The sequence below is a fragment of the Lepus europaeus genome, chromosome 19, assembly GCF_033115175.1.
Source record: "Lepus europaeus isolate LE1 chromosome 19, mLepTim1.pri, whole genome shotgun sequence".
In the NCBI taxonomy this organism is placed as follows: domain Eukaryota; kingdom Metazoa; phylum Chordata; class Mammalia; order Lagomorpha; family Leporidae; genus Lepus; species Lepus europaeus.
In genome coordinates this window covers 44,733,433-44,754,867 of record NC_084845.1, presented here as the reverse complement: position 1 = coordinate 44,754,867, position 21,435 = coordinate 44,733,433, and the positions used below count along the sequence as shown (strand labels likewise).

Sequence of the window (21,435 nt, the reverse complement as noted above, 5' to 3'; positions counted from 1 at the left end):
GAAAGCACTTGACAGCCGCAAGGCATGCTGGGAGGCCCGGGGCTTGGGAGTCAAGGCCGGAACTTGGGCCTGAACTTGGGCTCCAGGGAGGGGACTGAAGCCCATGCCCGCTGCTCTCAGCCATCTCTCTCTGCCTCTGTTCTCCCTGTGTCAACTCATCTATTTAGTCTCTCTCTCTCTCCCTCTCTCTCTTTTTTTCTCTCTCTGTATCTGTCTCTATCTCTCTCTTATCTCTGCTTCTTTTAGTTTCCTAAGGAGGAAACCCACACGTGGTTGTGAAATGGAGACAAACCTACTGGAAATGACACACCCGGCCTGGGTCTGGCCCCAGATGCTCCCTTGGCTGAGGGCCCTGCTGGGCGGAGCCAGACTCACCCTAGGATGCATTCAGTCAGTCGACAAATATTTATTGAAAAATCTGTGCTGATATTTGGCTTGAAGTGTGCCAGGCCCTGGGCTAGGGTTGGCCGGGCAGGTGGAGAAGGCATCAAGATGGGTTCCTGCTCTACAGGCTGTGTGGAGGGTGCCCATCCTTTGCCTGGGGAGCCCCCGCCCCATGCAGGTGCACAAGTGAGGCAGGTGCACAGAGCTCTAGGCCATTTGCCTTCCACCTACTAAGGTGACAGCAGGTCCAAGGTCAGCAGATCGCCTGCCCATTGGGGTGGGGTATGGGGGCTTGGCTAGAGGTGGTACAGTCACCAGGTGGTGCCTCTGAGAGTCAGTGTTCCCAAACACCTGGTGGGCTGGCAGCCTGGTGAATGGTGGGGTCTCTTCTGTGAAGATGGGCCCTGGTGGTACAGAGACCTGAAGCAGGGTGCCTGGGAGGAAGGCTCCCCAAACAAGCGTCCATTTATAACTGGAGGGATTGGCAGTCCTGGTCACCCAGGGGCGGTGACTTCCTGAGGTCCCTCGGGTGCAGGCCATCCATGGGTGTGACTGTGGAGGCACTGAGGAGGCGGGGAGAGCTGGGGTTCCTTAGGGCTGAGCCAACAAGGCACTCCCCTCTTTGGTTCAGGTCCGTGCTGTGACCAGCAGGTGGGCGGTGGCCAGGAGGCTGCCTTGTGACACAGGCCACACAGAAGGTGAAGCGGCTCTCTGTGCTAGGAGGGGCTCAGGAGGATGGGGACTTGGCCTCCTGCAGTCCGGGTTTGTGGGCTCTTAGCCCATAGACAGATCTGGGTGGCTTTCCTCCAGGCCACGTGGTGCAAGCTGACCCCCAGCCCCCCAGCTCTGCAGCCACATGGCACAGAGAAGGAGACTGGGGCCCGGAGGGAGGCGGAGAGCTGCCCGAGGGCACCCAGTGAGCCGAGCTGTCTCCAGGGCAGGACCGTGGGCTCCTACTCAGGAGAAGAGGTGGGGGCCTGGTCCAGCCGGGCAGTGCCAGAGGAGGAGGTGGCGGCGCTCTGACCTGGCAGGTAGAGGACGGTGAACCAGAAGAAGATGAAGACACCTGTCAGCAAGGAGAGGGGCTGGCTGAGCCCAGGCCGGGCCAGCAAGAGCACTGCGGGAAATGTTTAAGAGCGCATAGAAAACCCAGGCAAAACCGAACCCACTCCTGGGAAAGAGCCAGACAGAAATAGTGGAAGTGAAAAACAGATACCTTGAAATAACAAATGCACCATGGAAAACACTACACCTTACACAAAGCCCACGCAGGCGTGGATTCCAGTGGTTTTTGCACCAAAAGGACCCGCTCTTTGAATCCCATCTCCCACGCCCCTTTGGACGTGCCTTCATGCCTGCGTCTGTCCCAGGAGAGAGAGAGCAGAGCAAAGGACTCTTCAGACACACAGAGCGCCTCTGTCCCCTCTGGCTCTGGGGTCAGGATGACCATGAGGTCCTCCGGCAAGAGGAAGAGAGGCAGTGGAGGGTACGAGGAATTACACTAAGCACAGCCATCGACCCAGAGGTGAGAGCCCTGTGTGTACCTATAGGAACCCTGCAATGGATAAGAACCCTGGGGAGAGGGCGACAGGCAGCGGAAGTGCCCCGAGGACTCTGCCTGTGCCTGGGAGGAAGGGCCAGCACGGCCTGACACAGACACAGGGGACGTGGAGCTCTGGGGGGTGGAGGCTGCAGGCTGAGATACCAAGGCCCCTGTTGCAGTTGTAACAGGGTGATCTCCCTAACTCTGAATCCCTGGGAGTTTCCAGATGTGGATTCAGGATTTGTCACCCGCGAGGAACAGCCTCAGATGGCTTCCAAGCAGTCATTTCTGTTTGTGCTAACATAGTTCGCACCTGGTGGAATCTCCTGGGCTCCCACGTGTGTTATCACAGCTATTCACCGTGCGTAGGCACTAGGATCATCCTGACTTGAGAGACGGATGAGGCTCAGAGGGGTTGAGAAGCTTGCTGGAGCATGAGTGGAGCTTGGACTTGAACCCAGGTCTGTCTAGTCCCAACCACCAGGCCACACAGCTTCGTGGGCTCTGGGAGCCAGCCCTGGTCTTGAGGGCTTGCACCTGCCGCAGCTAGAATGCCTGGGTTCCTAGCGAGGGCTCAGGACAGGGGAGCTGTTTCCCTCTCTGCCGGTGGATGTGACACCTCTTGGAAGAGCAGACAGCAAGTGCAGGAAGCAAACTGTGGCTCACACTCTCGGCTCTCCCCTCTTTGCTGGGGTCGCCAAGCAAGGACTCGGGGAGGGGGGGCCAAGCAGGGAGAGCAGAAAGAAGGAGCTGCTGCAGGGAGAAGATGAGGGACAAACATAGCTCCCGGGATACGGATGCAGAAAACATCAGCTGCGGTTTGGGTGGCAATCCTTCATCCTGTAGCAGCTCCCAGGAAGTGAGCCACCCTGGCTGCCCCGGATTCTCGGGAGAGCCCTGGGTATTTAAAATCACCCCCTTGATGAGAGCCCTGAAGTGCAATCCTGCTTCTTGCCAACCACCCTCTCTCCCCACCTGCCATGCACCTGTCTCTGGTGCGGACAAAGCAGCTGGGGCCACCCTGGCCCGGGAACCTCACCTTGCAGCGAGTTGAAAACAGCAAAGATGTAGATGGTGGACAGGCCCAGGGGTGTGAAGATGGCCAGCCCCCAGGTCATGCCCACCAGGCTCGAGAGCCCTGCCACGGTGAGGACCCCCTTCCAGCTCTGCCCCTGCTGCTTGCCCGCCGTGCTGCTTGACAGAGTGAAGATCTTCCACGCCACCAGGGCCAGGACCACGGCACCCAGGAGGAAGGTGACCAGGAAGTAGCCATGGACAGTGACATGGAGGGCGGTTTCTCCACGGAACCAGCACCTGGGGGAGAGGATGGCCATGGACACGGCCCCCAACAGCAAGCCCCAGGAAGTCTCCACAGGGTAGGGCGGGGCTTTGATGGCTGAGAAGCTGCCTCCCCCAGCCCCACCCTCATTCCCTGCTCTCCTGCTGGGCAAGGGGCCCTCGCAGGTGCCCATCTGCTGTCTCCCTGCACCAGCAGTGCCCAAGGGCCACGCTGACCCCAAAGATGCACTTCACGTGTCCTGCATTTTGCTGCAAAAACCCTTATCAGTGGCCACCCTTTAGAATCAGAGGTTGGACCCAAGCATCCAGAATTCTGCTTCTCTTACAAAACCAGCCTTCCAGCCACTCTGTGGATGCCCTCTACAGTCCCTTAGACGTGCAAGTGACCACCAGTCCACGGTGGTCCCTACCTGGCCACTATATGCATCTATGTGACCCACCCAGCCCCTGTGCCCCCGGGGGCCGGCCCAAGCCCCTCCTGGTTCACAGCCATGGGCCCAGTGGCAGGTGCCCCCAGAGATCAGTGGCTGGGAGTCCAGAGGCTCAGCCCAGCGCCACTGCTCCCTGCCTCACAGAGGCCAGTGCCTGGAAGGGCGGGTCCACCAGCTCTCCCATTGTACAGAGGAAGACTGACGCCCTGTGAGAGGACAAGCTTGCCAAGGTCACACACACAGCAGTCAGGGTCAGAACCTGGACTAGACCCAGGGCTGCGGCAGATAGCTGGGCAGGCTGTGCTCTGCACAAGGCACCTGGCCCAGGGGGCGGGTGAGGGCTGAAGGCCTGCACGCCCTCCACTGGCCAGGCTGAGCGGCTGGCACGCGAGAGTCACCTCTGACATCGCCATCATATGGGCGAGTGGTGGGCCAGGTGACAGCAAGGCTTCCTGACTCCTCTCCCCTCTTGGGCACCCCCTCACTTCTCCTGTCTCTCTAGGCCTCGGTGTCCCCATATGCCAGGCCCTAGCTGGATCTCAGAGTCCCTCTGGCCTGGACGTACTCAGTCTCTCTTGCCTGGGCTCCCTCCTCCCCCTCCTCCCTCCAGCCCCTGTGTGTGAAGCCGGCTGCCGTCACCCTGGCTCCCTGCAGCACCACTCACAGCTCCAGCGAGGTGCGGTTGTCCTGGTCACGGACGGTGTAGAGGCCGTAGCTGTTGGCACTGCCGGCGCCGATGACCATGAGGGTGGGCAAGCCTGGGGGTGAGGGGAGAGGCGTGACCTTGTGTCCTCCAAACCCCTCCAGCTGCTTAGCCCTTTGAGCCCTGGGCTCAGCTGAGAGAGGGGGCCCTTGCCTCCTGTCCCCAGAGCTATTACCCCTTGGGCCCCTCAAGTCAGCCGTCCCCGCTACCCACCCACAGAAGCACCTACCCCAGCCCACCAGGCTCAGCTTCAGGAAGTAGTGCCCGAAGTAGGTGTTGAAGACCCGGATGGCGAGCAGGTAGAGGTGGAAGGCCTCCAGGCCCATCCAGGTGAAGGCAGCCAGCAGGAAGTAGTGGAAGATGGCGCCCCGGGCCCAGCAGGCGGCGCTGGAGCCCTCGGAGCCGCTCCCCACGTTGACCAAGAAGGCCAGATTCAGGAGGAACAGGCTACTGCTCAGGGCCACGTGGATCTTGGGGGCGTCCTCTGACTTGAACCTCTGCCGGGAGAACCTAGGGCGAGAGGAGCCCGGCCGGGGTTCCGGGGCGGCTGCAGCACCCCTGGAGCGCCCTGATCCGTCCATCATGTTCTCTTGGTTCCACCCCCACGGCCAGCATCCACCCCTGCCTGTAGCCAGCCTGTGAGCCCCACCAGGCTCAATCCCAGACCCCTCCGTGGGTTTCAGATCTCCCGGCCTCCACCCTTACCTTCGTGCGGTGCCCACCTGCGTTGCTTGCAATTCATACACGTGTGCTACCTCCTCAGACCTCCCAGGCTTAGCCCACGCTCTTCCCTCTGCTCTCAGGGCCCTTCCCTGTGCCTCAGCTCCTTCCCCGTTCTTGGCCTGACTCCTACTCTGCCTTCTGCACAGGCTGGGGTGCAGGGTTCCCCAAGAGCACTGTGCAACGCCACCCTGACCATGACCCTGACCGTGAACTCAGAGGCCTGGCAGAGGGGGCAGTGCCAGGCGCTGGGTTCCTTGTTGAGTGGGTGGGCCGATGAACGAGGCCTAGGAGGTGGTAGGCACAGGGGCTCAGAGGGGGCCAGAGACTTTCAAAGTCACAAACAGGGTCCCTGCCCAGTGCTTCTTAGCAAGGTTCAGCTCCCTCCCATGGAGTCCCCACTCCAAGTTCTTAACAAATCAGATCCCAAAGGGCTCTCATCTGAGGCATGGGCACCCAGGGCTGCCTGGAGGGGGCATGAGAGATGCTGGTGGGCTCACCTGAGAGGCCAGGCCCTACCCCTGGGAGCTGGTGACAGGGTGTCCCTCGGCCTGGGCCCGGGACAGTGGGGCTGTGGTCCTCCCCACTGTTTCTGCCTGTCTGGGACCCACTGCCCCTTCTTCTGGAAACAGCCCCAGGCATCCCAAAGGAATACCCTTCCCATTAGCAAGCATCCAGTTTAGGGGCCAGGGTGGTGGCCAGTCCTTTGTTGGCTCAAATCCAGGAGTGGGCACTTGGCCTGGCTTGGCCAATCTGTGTATCCCTTGCTTTGACCGCAGCGAGCCATTGATACCAGCTTAAACTCAGCTCTGGTGCACGCGGGGTAGAACTGCGTAGACTCCAACACACACACACACACACACGTGCAGGTTTCCTGGGCAAGTGACTGTGCAGGGCCTGGGTTCGGAGAGCCCATGCTTGGTTTAAGGTTCTGCCATTGTCATCTTGAAATTCTCCCCCACTGTTTGGAGAGGGGCCATGTGTTTTCATTTTGGACTGGGCCCTGCCCGCTAGGCTTCCCGCCCTGCACCCTGACACGTGCACACACAGGGATGGAGGTTTCCACTGGGAAAAGGGAGCGACGTGTATTCCAGCCGGCAGAACCGTGCCTCACTCAGCTGCCCGGGTTTGAGGCTGTACTAGGATTATAGGAGACGCCACCAGCAGGTGAGCGGGCAGAAACATTGTGGGATTCTCTGTACTAATTTGGCAATTTCCAGTTAGGCTGGCTATACTTACTTCACAATTGTTATAAAATCGCTCCATTCTGGGATTTAGTTCAGAATACTCAGGAAGAGGAGAGAGACGGCTTTCACGCCCGCCTGAGCAGCCAGGAGAGGAGCTGTGATGTAAGCCTGGGGCTCATGAGGCCCCCGGGTGTGAAGCTGCCTGACCCAGCTGACAAAGCTGCAAGAAGCAGCCAGAGGTCAAGTCGCTGCTGGGGATGCTTTGGAGCACCTGGAACCAACCCTGCCTGAAGTCCACGTGCTTTGAGTGTTTCCATTATCTGAACCACTATTTTGTTTAAGCCAATTGAGTTGTTTCTGCACCTGCCGCTCAAGTCGCCCTCACCCATTTTGACCTCCACCCCATTTGCAGGTGAAGAGAGCAAGGTGTGCAAAGGACATCACTAGAGGTCGCACAACCAGGGAGTTCGCTACCCCGTGGCCCCTTGAAGGCAGGAGGGAAATGCATGGGGTGGGGGTCACCCACCTCAGGACAGCATACATGACAATGGTGAAGGCCAGGAAGACCATGGAGACGCCGCAGCCCACCTGGGAGATGCGCGTGAGGACCTGCGCGGTGGCCCGGTCCAAGATCGGCCTCTGTGGATGACCCCGCATACCGGGACCGTCAGAACAATGCCAGGTCCATGCAACGCAAAGGCCCCAACCCTGCCAGGCAGCCCCCAGGACTCCCGGGATCCAGGAGGGGAGGGCTGTTACCAGGAGCAGGGCGAAGAAAGTCAGGTGGTCACAGAGGCAGACAGTCCCCTCGGCCCCACGCTCCGTGGAGCAGCCCCTGGAAGCCCAGTCTCCTGGGGAGGCAGGGAGAGGAGAGGCTGTACCCCAGCGAGGGAGCCCAACCCCTCCCTGCCTGCCTGACCCCAGGCCCACAGGCCCTACCTTTGGTCACATCCCAGAATACGCAGGTGAGGGTCAGGTTCTGAAATCAGAGTGCGGGGGTCAGGAGAGAGGAGGGGGAAGGGGGAGGGAGAAAGAGGAGCACAGTGTGCTCCCAAGGTCTTAGCTTATGTGCGCCTACCCCTGTGGGCCTTACAGGAAAATTAACTGGTGTCATCTGACATGGCCTGGATCAGTGGGTGAGAGGCACCGACACGGTGTGGGGCTGGGCTGGGAGGGCTTGCGTGCGTGTGCGCCGTGCCTGTAGGGAGCAGCTAGGCGGGCAGGTGCGGGCAGCTACATGCAGGCGAATTGGCCGGGTTCTGTGTACACTCGCTGAGCCCAGGAGTGGGCGGAGTCTTGGGCACCCATGCATAAGACAGTCTTGTGTCTCCGGGCACAGGAGGGTGCACGGCCCCAGTGGCTTCTCCTGGGTGCGTGTGGGAGAGCACGAGGTGCAGAGGTCCCAGTAAGTCTGCTCTGAACCCGTATGCCCACGTGTGCCGGGCCATCCCTGGCCCACAGTGATGGCGGGCAGGGGGAGGGGACTCACGGGGGGCTGGCGTGGGTGGGAGAAGGTGACCTCCAGGGGCTCAGCCAGCCCGGTGACAGCTGTTTGGCTCACACTCAAGCCCACCAGGCGGTTGTTCAGCACGCGGCTGCCGTCTTCCAGGCTGAGCTGGGGACCCTGGGAGGGGAGACAGGGAGGCCAGGCTGCAGCAGGGGCTGTCCTAACCCAACCCTGGCTGGGGGTCCTGGGGCCCTCAGAACCCATGGCCCTTGTCTGGAGGGCCAAGTCTGCGGTCAAGGTGCTTCCTGCTGCTGCCCACAGTCTCTGGCTTGGGAGGGGACAGTCCCTACACCCCCAGGTCAGCCGGCCGCAGAGCACTTGCCGGCTCTCCATGGCTGGCTTCCAGGGCTCCCCTGACCTCTGAATGAGAGGATTCAGGGCCAAACTCAGGGAGAAACAGGGGCAGAGGGGCCCTATGGGTGTGTAAGTGAATACATCCGCACACGCGTGGATACACACTCTGCTGTGTCCATGCAGTACACACGTCTGCCAGGGTGTGGCTACACCTGCTCATGTGGACATAGTCACCCGTGAGCACATGAGGTTGCACGTGCACAGGCATGGCCAAGCTTAGGCACATTTGTGCACACATGAGGGCATACGGACATGCTGGGGACACGTATACAAACTGAAGGAATTGGCATGTGGGCTGCCGGTGGCCATCTACAGTCTACACCCTCTGCAGACTGGAGTGGCTGAGGGCTGCTCCACCCCCCTGGAGCCCTCAGTGGCTCTCCAGCACAGGCAGGCTAGGGCATGGGACCCTGGCAAAGCTTGGGGTGTCCCTGGGTCCCCAGCTGGCCTCTCCTCACCTTGAAAACAGTCCCCGGACCGATGTCCAGAACCATCACGGCCAATCGGATCACGGACCTGTTGCCTGGCAGGGAGCTGAAAAGGCTCTTGGGAAGTCGGACTCCATCGGGGGGCTTGTCCTCGCCCTGCGCCACCCGCCTCGGAACCTGCACCACAGGCCCAGCAATTCCCACCTTTACCCAGGAATTCCGCCCCGCCCACCCCGAGAACCCCACCCCACCCACACATACTATAGGTCTTGCATGCCCCAGTTGGGAGGGGACGCTGAGGCATGCAGGGTCAGGAGGGGCAGCACCCTGAAGGCCGGACACCTGGGCAGAGGCTGCGCTCCGCTCCTCACAGCCTGTGAGCCCCAGGACCAGTTACAGCGAATGTGGAGCCTCCATTTTCCTAATACGGAGAATGGAGCTGAGCAGGTGGCTCGCAGCCACTTGTCTGGTGGGAAATGGTGTGAGGAGACCAGGCCAGGCCAGCTGGGTTTGCAAGTGTGGGGAGGGTCTCAACAACCCCTGTGTGTACACAGAGCTCTGCCTCCTGGCTTGGAAGCCATGGGAAGCAGGACGTCCTGGGGCAGAAAGTCCAGGCGGACGACACTGAACGTGAAACCCTCTCCACCCAACAGCAGCACAGGGAAAAACCTCAGAATCGCCAGGAGACTGTGCTAACCTCGGCGCTAACTACAAGGCACGTTTGGTGTATTCTCTGGTTCCCTGGCTCTCCTAGGGCTGTAGCCCCATCCTGCCTGGGGCAGCCCTTGTGCACTGGGAGCTGAGCCTTGCAGCTGAAGGCCCAGACCTTCTCCAAAGCGCATGTGGGTGATTTTTGGGGCCAGCGCATACCCCACACAGAGGGCTTAGCTGCTTGGGTGACATAATAAAGAGCCGAGGTGGGGCCGGCGCTGTGGCACAGCGGATTAAACCACCGCCTGCCATACTGGCATCCCATAGGGGCACCATTTCAAATCCCGGCTGCTCTACTTATGATCCAGCTCCCTGCTGATGTGCCTGGGAAAGCAGTGGAGAATGGCCCAAGTCCCTGAGTCCTGGGACCCATCTGGGAGACCCAGAAGCTCCTGGCTCCTGGCTTTGGCCTGGCACAGCCCTAGCTGTTGAGGCCATTTGGGGAGTGAATCAGCGAAGATCTTTCTCCTTGTCTCTCTGTAACCCTACCATTCAAATAAATAAATAAATCTTTAAAAATAAAAAAGGCCGAGAAAGGCCCTGACTGCCCTCTATTTCCCCCAATGCAGCCAGACTTCAAAGTCCCTTGGTGCCAACCCACCTGCCCTGCCCTGCCCTGCTGCCTGATCGGGGTCCCTGGACCAGGGAGGCTGAGCTCTCGCTGCACCTGCTCCTCCCCATAACTGTGGCGATGGGCAACACCTGCGGAATTTTACAGACGGAGAAACTGGGGCTCAAGAAAGTCAGTTGTCCATAATCACAGTGGCTGCTGAGAGGCAAAGCTGGGACTCGAACCCAGGCCCATGTAATCCGGAGTCTGCTTGCTGAGCCCCTTTAACTGTTGCCACATGTGTTCCTGGGTAGAGGGGCCCATGGGAGTGTTAGACTCAGAGGAAACACGGAGCGCATCCTACACAAGCCCCCAGGGCCCCAGGAAGCAGAGGCGTTTCCTGAAGGAGCGATTGGAGTGGAGGACCTGGGACTAGAACCCGCATCTCCTGACCCTCGTTCAATGATCTCCCCTGCTGGATAACTAGTGCCAGGGCCCACCTGTGCAGAGAACCCACCAGCACCCAGTGCCAGCAGGCAGAGCCCTACCAGATGGGACGGGGAGGGCGGAGCCTTGAAGGACGGCTTTCCTGGGACCCGATGGGGGCGGGGCCGCTCCTCACCTCGGAGGGCTTCAGGGAGAAGTGAAGGTCCTCCACGCTGTCAGCGCTCAGGTTCTGCACCACAGCCTTGACGAAACCCAAGTCCACCTCGCCCTTCAAATTCTCCACCAGGTGCTTCTCGTAGTTGAGCCAGTATCTGCAGGGGTCAGGAGTCAGGGGTCGGGGGGGGGCTAGGATCTTGCTGTCTGAGCTACCCACTTGTCAGGCTTCTGGGGTGACAGGGCTGACCCAGAACACCAAAGCGCATACTCTGGGGTCGCCGTGGGAGGGTAAGGACAGCCGGGTCCCCAAGGGTTCCAGCTAAAAATCTGAGTACCTGATAGGCTAGTCCTTCTCTTGTGATAAAATAACGCAACATAAATGTAGCACATTTACCATTCTGAAGTGTCTAATTCACTGGCACTGAGCGGACGGAGACCTCTTCACCACGCTGCGCAATCATTGCCTCTATTGAGTTGCAGAATTTTTGCACCACCCCAAAGGAAGCCCCGCACCCATTCAGCAGTCACTCACCGCCCGCTTCCCCCAGCCCTGGCAACACCAATCCGCTGTCTTCGTGGATGGCCTGTTGCAGACATTTCGTACAGATGGAATCCTGTAATAGGAGGCCTTCCGTGCCTGGCTCCTTGTGCTTAGCCAGGCGTTCTCAAGGTTCATCTGTTCCAGCTCCCTGCATTTTCCTGGGTGAATGCTATTTCGTTGTATGGCTAGTCCACATTTCAGTTACACACGCGTCCTTTGATGGATGGCAGCCCCCCCACCTGCTTCTAGGTTGTTGTGACTAATCCACTAAGAATATGCACGCACGAGCTCTGGTGTGAAGGCTTGTTTAAAATTCTCTGGGGTATTGACCTGGGCGTGGAATGGCTGGATCGCAGGGTAATTCCATGTGTAATTCTTGAAGAACTGCCAATGGCTGGGGCGGGGCCAGGCTGAAGTCGGAAGCTGGGAACTCAATCCTGGTCTCCCACAGAGGTGGCAGGACCCGACTCCCAGAGTTGTTCCTGCTGCCTCCCCCGGCGTGCACTCACTGAAAGCTGAGTCAGGAGCTGCAGCTGGGAATCAAACCCAGGCCTCCTGACGTGGGACCAGGCGTTAGCCAGCATCCTGACCACTGGGCCAGGCACCACCTCCCGCTGTGACTTTACTGGCATTCCCCTAGTGACAGAGATGCTAAGCACCTTCTCCTGTGCTTGGTGGCCTTTGCATAGCTTATGTGGAGGAAACTGTGGGATAATTGGGTAGCTTGTGCGAGCACTGTCGGCACATGCACTGAGTGCTAACTGGGTACTGGCAATTCAGCCTTTGAACAGGCTGTGTGGAAAGGGAAGTGGGCTGGAACCCCTCAGGTTGCAATGGTTGCCCCTTTGCTGCTGCTTCCAGCTACCGGAGGCCGGCTGCTGACGCTCTCCACAGTGCTGAAACGTTTCTGTGCGCCAGCAAAGGATCTGCGGCGCCAGGAGCTGCCTCCCAACCTTTCTCAGCAATTCCTGTGCTCTCTAAACATCACTAAGAAAAATTTAAAAAAAAACAACTCATAGGACAATGAGCAAAATAATTAAAAGGGCTCTTACAAGAAGATATTAAAATGCCAAATAAATACAGGAAGGGTGTTAAGCCTCCAAGTCGTCTGGGAAATTAAATCACTGTGAGATACACGAGCAGCCAGCCAGAATGGCTACAGTGAACCAGCAGACAATACCAAGTGCCATCAAGGCTGAGGAGTAGCTGGGGCTGACATACCTGCTGGTGGGAGGGGGATTTGGCTCAACCACTTTGGAAAACCGCTTGGCAGTTGCTTTTACACGTCTTTCCCCTGAATCACCAGTTCTGTGCCTAGGAAAATACCTTACAAAAATATGCATGTTCACCAGAATACATTAGCAGAATATTCATAGCAATGCTGGGGCCGGTGCTGTGGTGCATCAGATTAACGCCCTGGCCTGAAGCACTGGCATCCCATATGGGTGCAGGATTCTAGTCCCGGCTGCTCCTCTTCCAACCCAGCTCTTTGTTATGGCCTGGGAAAGCAGTAGAAGATGGCCCAAGTGCTTGGGCCCCTGCATCCGTGTGGGAAACCTGAAGGCAGCTCCTGGCTCCTGGCTTCGGATTGGCGCAGCTCCAGCCATTGTGGCCAACTGGGGAGTGAACCATCAGATAGAAGATCTCTCTCTCTCTCTCTCTCTCTCTCTCTCTCTGCAACTCTTTCAAATAAATAAATAAATATTTAAAAATGAAATGCTATGAATATTAGTATAATACAGAAACTACAGCCTACCCACATATCCACCAACAAAGCAGTCTGGATACAAGACTTGTGCTATCTGTGAGAGTACTTCTAGAAGCTCATGGAAAATAGAATTAAAAAGATAAATTTAGGGGCCAGTGTTGTGGCGTAGTGGGTAAAGCCACCACCAGCAGTGCTGGCATCCCACATAGGCACTGGTTTGAGTCCCAGCTGCTCCACTTCCGATCCAGCTCCCTGATAATGCACCTGGAAAAGCAGTGGAGGATGGCTCAAGTGCTTGGGTCCCTGCACCCTCATGGGAACCCCAGAAGAAGCTCCTGGCTCCTGGCTTCGGATTGGCCCAGCTCCAGCCATTTGGGCCATTTGGGCAGTGAACCAGCGGATGGAAGACCTCTCTCTCTCTCTCTCTTTCTGCCTCTGCTCTCTGTAACTCTGCCTTTCAAGGTCTTTAAAAAAAAAAAGATAAATTTAATTTGATGCAAAAACTTTGAAATTCATGCATTGTGTTTTCATAATGTGCATTTTCAGGAACTTTTTTGGCAGATTCTTTGCATTTGACATAAAAAACAAAAAAGTAACATCAGAGTGAAAATAACAGTTATTGCTGGGTGCTAAGGTTGGGGGAGTTTGCATTTTCCCTTCTAGAGCTATTTTCTAAAAACTTTATGGTAAATATATAACACTTTATCATCAGAAACCATTAAAATAAAATATACTAGCATTTGGTGAGCTCCTACTGTCTGCTGATAATTTTTAAAACTTTTTTTTTAATTTGACAGAGTTAGACAGTGAGAGAGAGACAAAGAGAAAGGTTTTCCTTCTGTTGGTTCACCCCCCAAATGGCCACTTTGGCCGGAGCTATGCCGATCCGAAGCCAGGAGCCAGGCACTTCTTCCTGGTCTCCCAAGTGGGTGCAGGCGCCCAAGCACTTGGGGCATCCCCCACTGCCTTCCCGGGCCACAGCAGAGAGCTGGACTGGAAGAGGAGCAACCGGGACTAGAACCCGGCGCCCATATGGGATGCGGGCACCACAGGTGGAGGATTAACCAAGTGAGCCACAGCGCCAGCCCCTGCTGATAACTCTTAACATGCATTGTCTCATTCAGTGCCAGCAACAACCTACGGGGAAGGTGTGAGGGGTCCGGAACAGGCCTTGGAGTGGAAATAACAGCGCTGCTGATGAGATGGTGAGGCCTGCTAACGTGTCTGAACGACAGATTTCATGCTCACAAGAACTCCCTGGGTTCAATGATATTTTAGTTCCATTTTACAGATGGGTAAGCTGCAAGCCAACCTGTCCAGGTCCAGTGCCACTTTTGAGCACTGGCAGTCTGATTCCAGCCTGTTCTACACTGTGTGTCTCTGGTAGAACCTCCCAGACCCACGTTTGTGTTTGATTTTGCTACTTGCCTGCTGTGTAACTATCCGCAGATCATTTAACCTTTGCAGCCTTGGTTCTGTCATCTGAAAAATGGGCTGATGACACGACCTACCTCACGGGGTTGCTTGGAAGGGATGGTTGGGAACAGAAGCCAAGGCCTCCGCTTTTTCCAAGGTGTGAGGCAGCCCTAGGCAGAGCCCCAGCTTCTAGGGGCTACGAAGCTACTGGAGCAGCTGAGGGTAAGGATGGGAGTGTGCTCGGGTCCCGAGACCACGAGATTCAGGCCGTTTGCTGCCGTGACCGCGCCTGGGTGCACAGGGCGTCCGCTCCTTCTTCCACGGATATTTGTTGAGAACCGACCACAAGCCAGATGTTTTTCTGGGTGCCCAGAAGACCTGGGCAGCTTTGATTCCATGTGAGAGGAGAAGGAGGGAGGCGGAGAGATCTTTGGAGATCACTTCACAACGTTTTCTAAACTCCTCCTCGGCCTCTCATCCACATCTCACCCGGCTCTGGGTCTCGCTGGGGCTTCAGCATCCGCCCTCGCCCGCCCACCACTCCTTCTCAGGTGCCAGCGTGGCATGGCGTGGCAGGTCAGCCCCTCACCCTTACCCAGCATCCTGCCTGGTCATGTCTCTCCCTGCCTCGCCAGCCCCGCGTCCTGCCCGGAACCCGGAACCCCCAGCCTGAGCAGTCCAAGATGCAAAGTGGACCACGCCCCTTCTGTGCTTCAAATGCATCAATTCTAGGGAAGGCGTTGGCTCTGCGGGTAAGCCCGGGGTGAATCCAGCTCCACTTCAGACTCCACCTGCCCGATAATGTGCACCCTCAGAGGCAGCAGGTGATGCTCAAGTCCCAGGGCCCCTGCCACCCGTGTGGGAGACCCAGATGGAGTTCCGGGCTCCTGGCTTCAGCCTGGCCCAACCGTAGCTGTTGTAAACATTGGGGGAGTGAATCAGTGGATGGAAAATCAATCTCTCTCTCTCTCTCTGCCTTTCTAACACAGATTTCGCTGCTCCCCCACACTGTTCTAGCTCCCACAACCCTTCCCACCTTAGCCCCTGCTTAGATGAGGTTCCTTCCAAGAGCTCGTGGAAAACATGGATTATGGAAAAACCATGCAGATTTCAGCATTTTTGCACTACAACAAACTTATCTTTTCGTTCCATTTCCACGAACTTTCTGAAGTGGCTCCACACTCCCCCCACCTCCCCGCGGGGAGCTCCGTGCCCAGATGTTCTACCTGTGACACCCACCATGGCCTGGGCCTAACTGGAAAACTCCTGTGCACTCCTCAAAGCCCTTCCATGGGTTGCCTCCGTGGAGCCTTGGCGGCCTTCTTTCCTCCAGCCTAAACCGATGCCTGGCCCACCCTCCTGCCTGCTCACACCGTGGAGTCGTCGTCATTTGGGTCAGGGTCTGACCGTCCGTCCACTGCTCCCCAGGGCACGGGCAAGGCAGGTTCAACTCCCCGGGGTCAGCAGGGTCCTGATCCCCGGGCAAGGGGCTGACAGGTCAGGGGCGTGTGGGCATCAGGCAGCAAAGGGGTGGGTGGGAGGGGAGCAGCATTCCCGGGGCCGTGGGCGCAGACTGCCTGGGCCCTCCCTGACAGCCCCAGCCCCTGCCCGGAGCCCCTGAAGCCCACTCCCGCCGGGGCGCCTCTCACCTCTCCAGCTTCTCCACGTTGCAGACCTCACTCCGCCGCCGTCGACACCTCTGGAAGCACTCAGCTGTGTCGTTCAGGAGGAAGGGGTCGTACTGGTCGGCCCCCAGGAGCCCCAGGCAGACGTTCCGTGGCCCCTCCGTGGGCTTCTCCCCTGGGGGGGGGGGGCGCAGTGTCATGGGCTGCACCGGAAGGGGCCGGGAGCTCAGGCTCCACAGTCCGGTGCTGTGTGCGGGCTGGAATCCAGCTCCGCCCACCCCATACCACCTGCACCCCTGAGCTGGGCTGCAGCCCCCCTGGGACTTGGTTTCCAAGGTGACATACCAGCTGCCCCCTTGTCACCTCACAGGGCTGGGGGATGCTTTGGGGCAAGCGCGTACAAAGGGCTTGCACAAAAGGTCTGGATGTTAGTGCGATTCCTCCTTTCCTTTCCCACCTCCTCCAAGAAGCCCATCTGGACTTTCACACTGTTCCAGGTCAGATTTCCCAGAGCCCTTGCAGCGATGGCCTCAGGGGACAACAGATCAGCCTGGTTTGCCACATTGTCCCACATCCACGTTACAACCCTCACAGCCACCTCTTGAATAAAGGGTCCAGCACAGACAGACCCTGGGATCACAGTGATCTGAGCGTGGTTCCAGCCAACTGGAGGCTGCCCCAAGACTGGAGAGCAGTGACGGTGACTTCTGGCCCAACACGGGGACAGGGTAGAAGCCCTGGGCCACTCACTGGCTGTGTGTCCTCAGGCGAGGGACTTAAACTCTTGGAGTTAAGTTAATCTCATTAGCAAAATGAGAGCTACTCAGGCCTCGCTTGCACGTTTTGGGGGAAAATTAGAGATAATACACACGGCCACTGTGGGTGTTCGGAGAGCCGCTACCATGTCTTCCAGGAGACGAGGGTTCCGTCCTGAGACTATCTATATGCTCACGCTCTGCAGTGGATGCCTGGATGCGTCTCCCTGTGGTTAGCGAGCTCTCAACAAACGGAGCTCACGTGCTGAGTTTAACCCCTGAGCCATGCACGAAGACCTAAAATGCGAAGTGGGAGTTCCTCTCGCTGCAGCTCCCAGGCCACACTCCAGGTTCACCCTTTGACAGTTGGCTGCACAACCTTCCAGAAGCAGTCTACGCATATGCAAATATTTATCTGTAGGTCGCTTTAGGTGTAGACAGTGGGATCACGTGGCGAGGTGCCGGCAGAGCTCCCACGTCACTCTTGGTGCAGCCGACCCGCCTCGCTGGGTCAGTCTGCTCTCTGGGTGTTGCAACATTTTTCAACCGAATCCCCTATCAGGGGACATTTTAAACTTTTGAGGTTTTTTTTCTTTCCTAGTCTCAACAATGCTGCCTTGAGAATTCTTGAGTGTGCATCTCTGCCATTTTGTGCTCAGATGTATAGAAAACATTCCCATCATAGAAGCTTCTGGGTCAAAACATACATGCTTTGGGGGTGGGCACCGGGGTGTCATGGTTAAGACCCTACCTGAGAGGCCAGCATCCACACTGAGTACCTGGGTTTGAGTCCCAACTCCGGATTCCAGCTTCCTGCCAATGGACACCCTGGGAGGGAGCAGGGGATGACTCAAGGACCTGGCTCCCTGTCACTCATGTGGGCAACCCTTAGTGGGTTCCCATGCTTGGCTTCAGCCCAGCCCAGTCCTAGCTGTTGTAGGCATTTAAGGAGTGAGCCAGCATATAGAAGCTCTCCATCTGTCTCTCTCTTTCTGCTTTTCAAATAAATAAATTTTCATATCATTTTAAAGATTGCTAAGTTTTGTTGAACTTTAGCCCAGCAGGGGGCACCTGCTGATACCCCCCACCAAGAGGCAGCACACCCATAATCCTAGATTCCACCAAGCTTTCCATTTTGCGCCCATCTGAGAGGTGAAATTAAAGCTCATTTTGATTAAACAAGGGCTTTGAGCATCTGTCTGGGTCCCCTTGTGTGTACGCAGCCACGTTCTGACTCGTCCGGGCAGGAGGGGTCACCACCTCCCAGAGCAGCCAGGAGGAGCTGTCAGGGAGCTGCCCCTGGGGTGGGCAGTGCTGGGGCCAGGTGGCGGGGGGACGTCCGCTGTCCGTTCTTCGTGCCCTTCTCTGCCGTTTGATTTGTGAGAAATTACTTTCACCACTTAGAAGAACACTTAAAAGTTCACTCTCAATCATTAGGGCAAAAAAACAAAATACGCGGTAAAGATAATGGGCGAGCAAAGAGTAGACGCAGGATTTTCAGAGGCTTTTAGAGTAGATTCTACCGTGATCGGATTTATGTAACGATGCTGTTTTAACGGAAAGAACTGTACACGTCCATCAGCAGCTAGAGATTTACGACACGTCCACTCGCAGGAGGCGAGGGGCCTGGGGCACTGCCGTCCCCCCAAGGGGTGAGGAGGAGGTGCTGGGTGCAGGGTGCCCTGGGGTGGCCGCAGAGCGCCGGTCAGGTCCATGTGAACTTCAGCACAGTCGCACGCTGACGCTCTGGGCACACACAGCAGAGACGATGATCAGGATCTTTCCTGTGGTTATCTTTGGAAGGTGCTGGAAGCATTTCATCCAGGCCAGGAGACCCTGAATGAGGCCTGTGTGTGTGTTCTGGGGGGTGGGGGGCAGGCGGAGTGGTACCTCCCCACCCTCCAGACCCCTCCCATATCCGCCCCACAGGCTGCTCCCTCACTTTGGGTTCAGCAAAGGAGGAGTAGGGGGAGGTTGGGGCGCGGAGGGGGCATTTTCCTCCCACCCACTGCCCCTCCAGTCCCTCCCTAGGGAGGCACAAGGCACGCTGGGCCCTCCTGCAGCTGCAGCCCCCCGCCCTCTGTTCCCCCCCACTCACCACTCCCTGCCTCAGGTGCTCAAGCCCCCTTCTGGGCTCCTTCCCCTTTGCAAAGCTCCTTCCACGAAAGCCCCTCCACTCTGTCTCCTGCTCTGCCCTCCCTGTGGGTCCCCGGGCTGGTCCCCGCCACACCTCGGGACTCCTCTGAGCACACCCCCACCCACTACCAGCACAGGGTCTGGCGCAAAGCAGAGGGCACCATTGGCCGAATGAATGAATGAGTGAGTGAGCAGGTGGGCGACTCACCCAAGAGCATCCTCGGAGGAAGGCGTCTCTTCTCTCCGTGTAAACCTCCCCCGCCCCTCCCACCCCTCAAGGGCTGTGGCCACGTCCACAGCAGAGCCCCCACCCCACCACAGGCTTCAAGGTCACGGCTCGGGGGTAGCCTCGGGCACCCAGCCAGCGAATTAGCAGTTGTTGCAAAGGCCCAGGGGCCTCTGACATCCCCCTGAGACCTGCTAATAGCCCCCATCCGTTATTCAGTTGATGAACACCACAAGTGCCCCTGGGCCACTCTGCACCAGGACTCCCAGGCCCCTAAAAGGACAATGCTGCCATTTTTTGCCCCACTTGGAGCCAGGGACTGACCGTGGCATGTCCCTGGAATTCCCAACATGTGAAGGGAAGAGAAGTCTGAAGCCCCAAGGGCTGATGGCTGTGGCCAAGGTCCTGTGCAGGGCGCTCACTGAACCCAGAGCCACGCAGGATGGGCCTGAGGTGCCGAGATGGGGGTGCCAAGGAGGGAGCCCCTCACAGGGCTGAGGGGCTCCTGGGCCACACAGAGTGGCTGGGGAGGGGACAGAGAGCCAGCAGGTGGGCGAGGGGCAGCAAAGGGCTCTCCCTGTTTGCAGGAGCTGCCCAGGCAGGTGTAAGATCGGAGAGCAGAGGGCCAGGAGGAGAATGAGCCCTGGCCTGGATCGCCAAGACCCGTTGGGCCACAAGACAGGGACGTGGGGGAGCCAGGGAGCACTCCTGGGCTCTGTGGGAGGGAGCACTGAGGGAGGGAGCCTGAGAGCCAGCCTAGCCAGAGGCTGATCAGGACCACTGACCCAATGAGGCTAGAGGGGGTGCTGGAACAGTCAGGGTGGGCTCCTTGGAGGACATGTCCAGGCGATCCTGACTCCTCACCCCTCCCGCCCCTGTCCCCGGCTCCCCCTCCACCCACCCCAGAGCCACTACACAGGGCAAGGTCTTCCAGGCCTGGCAGGAGGGGCCCGGAGCCCACGGCTCACCTGAGGCCGGGAGCAGGAGCAGCAGCAGACACAGCAGGGCCCCCAGGAGCTGGGGCGACGCCATCGTGGCCGGCTGTGAGGCTGGTTGGCCCCTGGCCCTGGGCTCTCTGCAGCCGCAGGGCCTCCCGCCCGCCCACCACTGCTTCCTGTGGCCTCCTGCTCGCCCTTCCTGCTCAGTGGCGCCATCGGTTGGATTGTGAAAGGTGAGTGTGGGGGGGGGGGAGCCATGGGCCACAGCCCCCCAGGATCCGTTCCCAGGGCCCTGCGGTGGGGGGCAGGGGTCGGGCATTGCAGGGCTGGGATCCAGAGCAGACCCCTGGGAACCAGCACACCTATCCTGACCCCTCCTCTCAGAAGCGAGAGGGTCTCTGTAACTCCCAGATTCCTTCTCCGTAACAAGGAGACCAGGCCGGGGCGGGGGCTACAGAGCCTGGCCAGGCAGGCGAGGGTGAAGAGGCCACTGTGCTTCGAAGGAGTCCACACCTGCTGGGACCTGGAGGAGGAGGAGGAGGAGCTGACCCTGGGAGCGGGCGCCTCCCCCATCAGACTGGATAACAGGAAGGATGGAGAGGCAGGATGGCGGGGAGACAGGAGCCTGGGCCCCCGGGGAGGGGCCAGGGCCAGGCCCAGGCGGACATCTGTCCTGGTCACTTCCTGGCTGGGTGACCTGGCACTGAGCACCTGACACTCAGCGCCACGGGCACGAGGAGCGATGCTGTGGAGCGGCCGTTATGATCATTTTGTGATGATGAGGACAGGGACATCACAGCCGCCACCCCCCAGCTGGCCAGAGCAGGAGCAGGCAGCCGCACACACTGGGCGCTTCTACCCACTGGCGTGCTCCATCGAGACCTCATGTCAGCAGGTGCCGAGCGTGAGGCCCTACTGGAGAGCTGCCCACCCTAGTCCGGCCTGCATCTCCCCTCCCCCACATGTCCCATCCAGGCGTGCTCAGGGTAACTCCCCCCGGGGCTAGCAGGCAGGCCGGTGGGAATCTGGCATGGAGGCACAGGTCAGAGCCACAGGGCTGGGAGCCCCAGAACTTCCTCTGCTAGGAAGGCTGGGAGGGCAGCCGGGAAGCGCAGGCGGGGGTGCCATGAGACTGTGGCCTCAGCACGTAGGGCTCGCGGGAGGGGATCAGAGCTCTGCAGAGGGAAACAGCCCACCCCTCTCTACCTACAACAGAACGCTAGTGCCCCCTTGTGCCCTGGCCAGGGCGGAGCAGAGAAGTTGGGACCCCACCGACCTCTCCCCCTATAGCTGAACCAGTGTCAAGGCTAGCCCCAGAGGTGGGAGGGCTGGACTTGTGGGCGGTGCTCTCTGCCCCGGGGGAGGGAGCTGGGCCCTTACCTTCCCTGGTTGGGGGGTGCCTCCTGCCCTCCCCCAGCCTGTGAGGAGGGGAGCTGGCTCTGTCCCTCCCACCCCCAGCCACCGCATCACCGGTGGGTTTGGGCATGGGCTGGCTTGGCCTCTGTCCTCAGGAGTTGGGGGCATTAAGGAGCCCCTCCCTGGAGAAGGGAGCAGAGGTCAACAGTGGAGGAGGGGTTGGGAGGGAGACAGGCACTGGAGGTCCCCAGAGACCCCATACTCACATCCTGCTAGGGCACCACCAAACTGCCCGGGCTGCCCCGGTGGCCTCG

At 58.7% G+C, this 21,435-nt stretch overlaps 1 protein-coding gene across 1 annotated transcript; it reads right to left on the bottom strand.

The window, feature by feature from the left end:
• Positions 1-430: 430 nt before the first annotated feature.
• ADGRG3 (adhesion G protein-coupled receptor G3) lies at positions 431-19,859 on the bottom strand. The gene is made up of 12 exons (XM_062176018.1): positions 19,796-19,859; positions 15,735-15,885; positions 10,440-10,575; positions 8,587-8,733; positions 7,757-7,891; positions 7,207-7,246; positions 7,027-7,118; positions 6,794-6,906; positions 4,590-4,870; positions 4,322-4,415; positions 2,967-3,241; positions 431-1,450 (listed from the first exon to the last, which is right to left on the bottom strand). The coding sequence occupies exons 1-12, from the start codon at positions 19,857-19,859 to the stop codon at positions 1,338-1,340; spliced, it is 1,641 nt and encodes a 546-aa protein (XP_062032002.1). The 3' UTR covers positions 431-1,337.
• Between the last annotated feature and the right edge of the window lie 1,576 nt (positions 19,860-21,435).

Excerpts from the sequence above, each read along its gene's own strand:
- ADGRG3 (XM_062176018.1), bottom strand. The coding sequence starts at position 19,859 with ATGGCGTCGCCCCAGCTCCTGGGGGCCCTGCTGTGTCTGCTGCTGCTC. Across the intron at positions 8,734-10,439 it reads TCTCCCTGAAGCCCTCCGAG|GTTCCGAGGCGGGTGGCGCA; the intron begins GTGAGGAGCGGC and ends CCTGTGGTGCAG. Across the intron at positions 1,451-2,966 it reads TGTTTTCAACTCGCTGCAAG|GTGTCTTCATCTTCTTCTGG; the intron begins GTGAGGTTCCCG and ends CCTTGCTGACAG.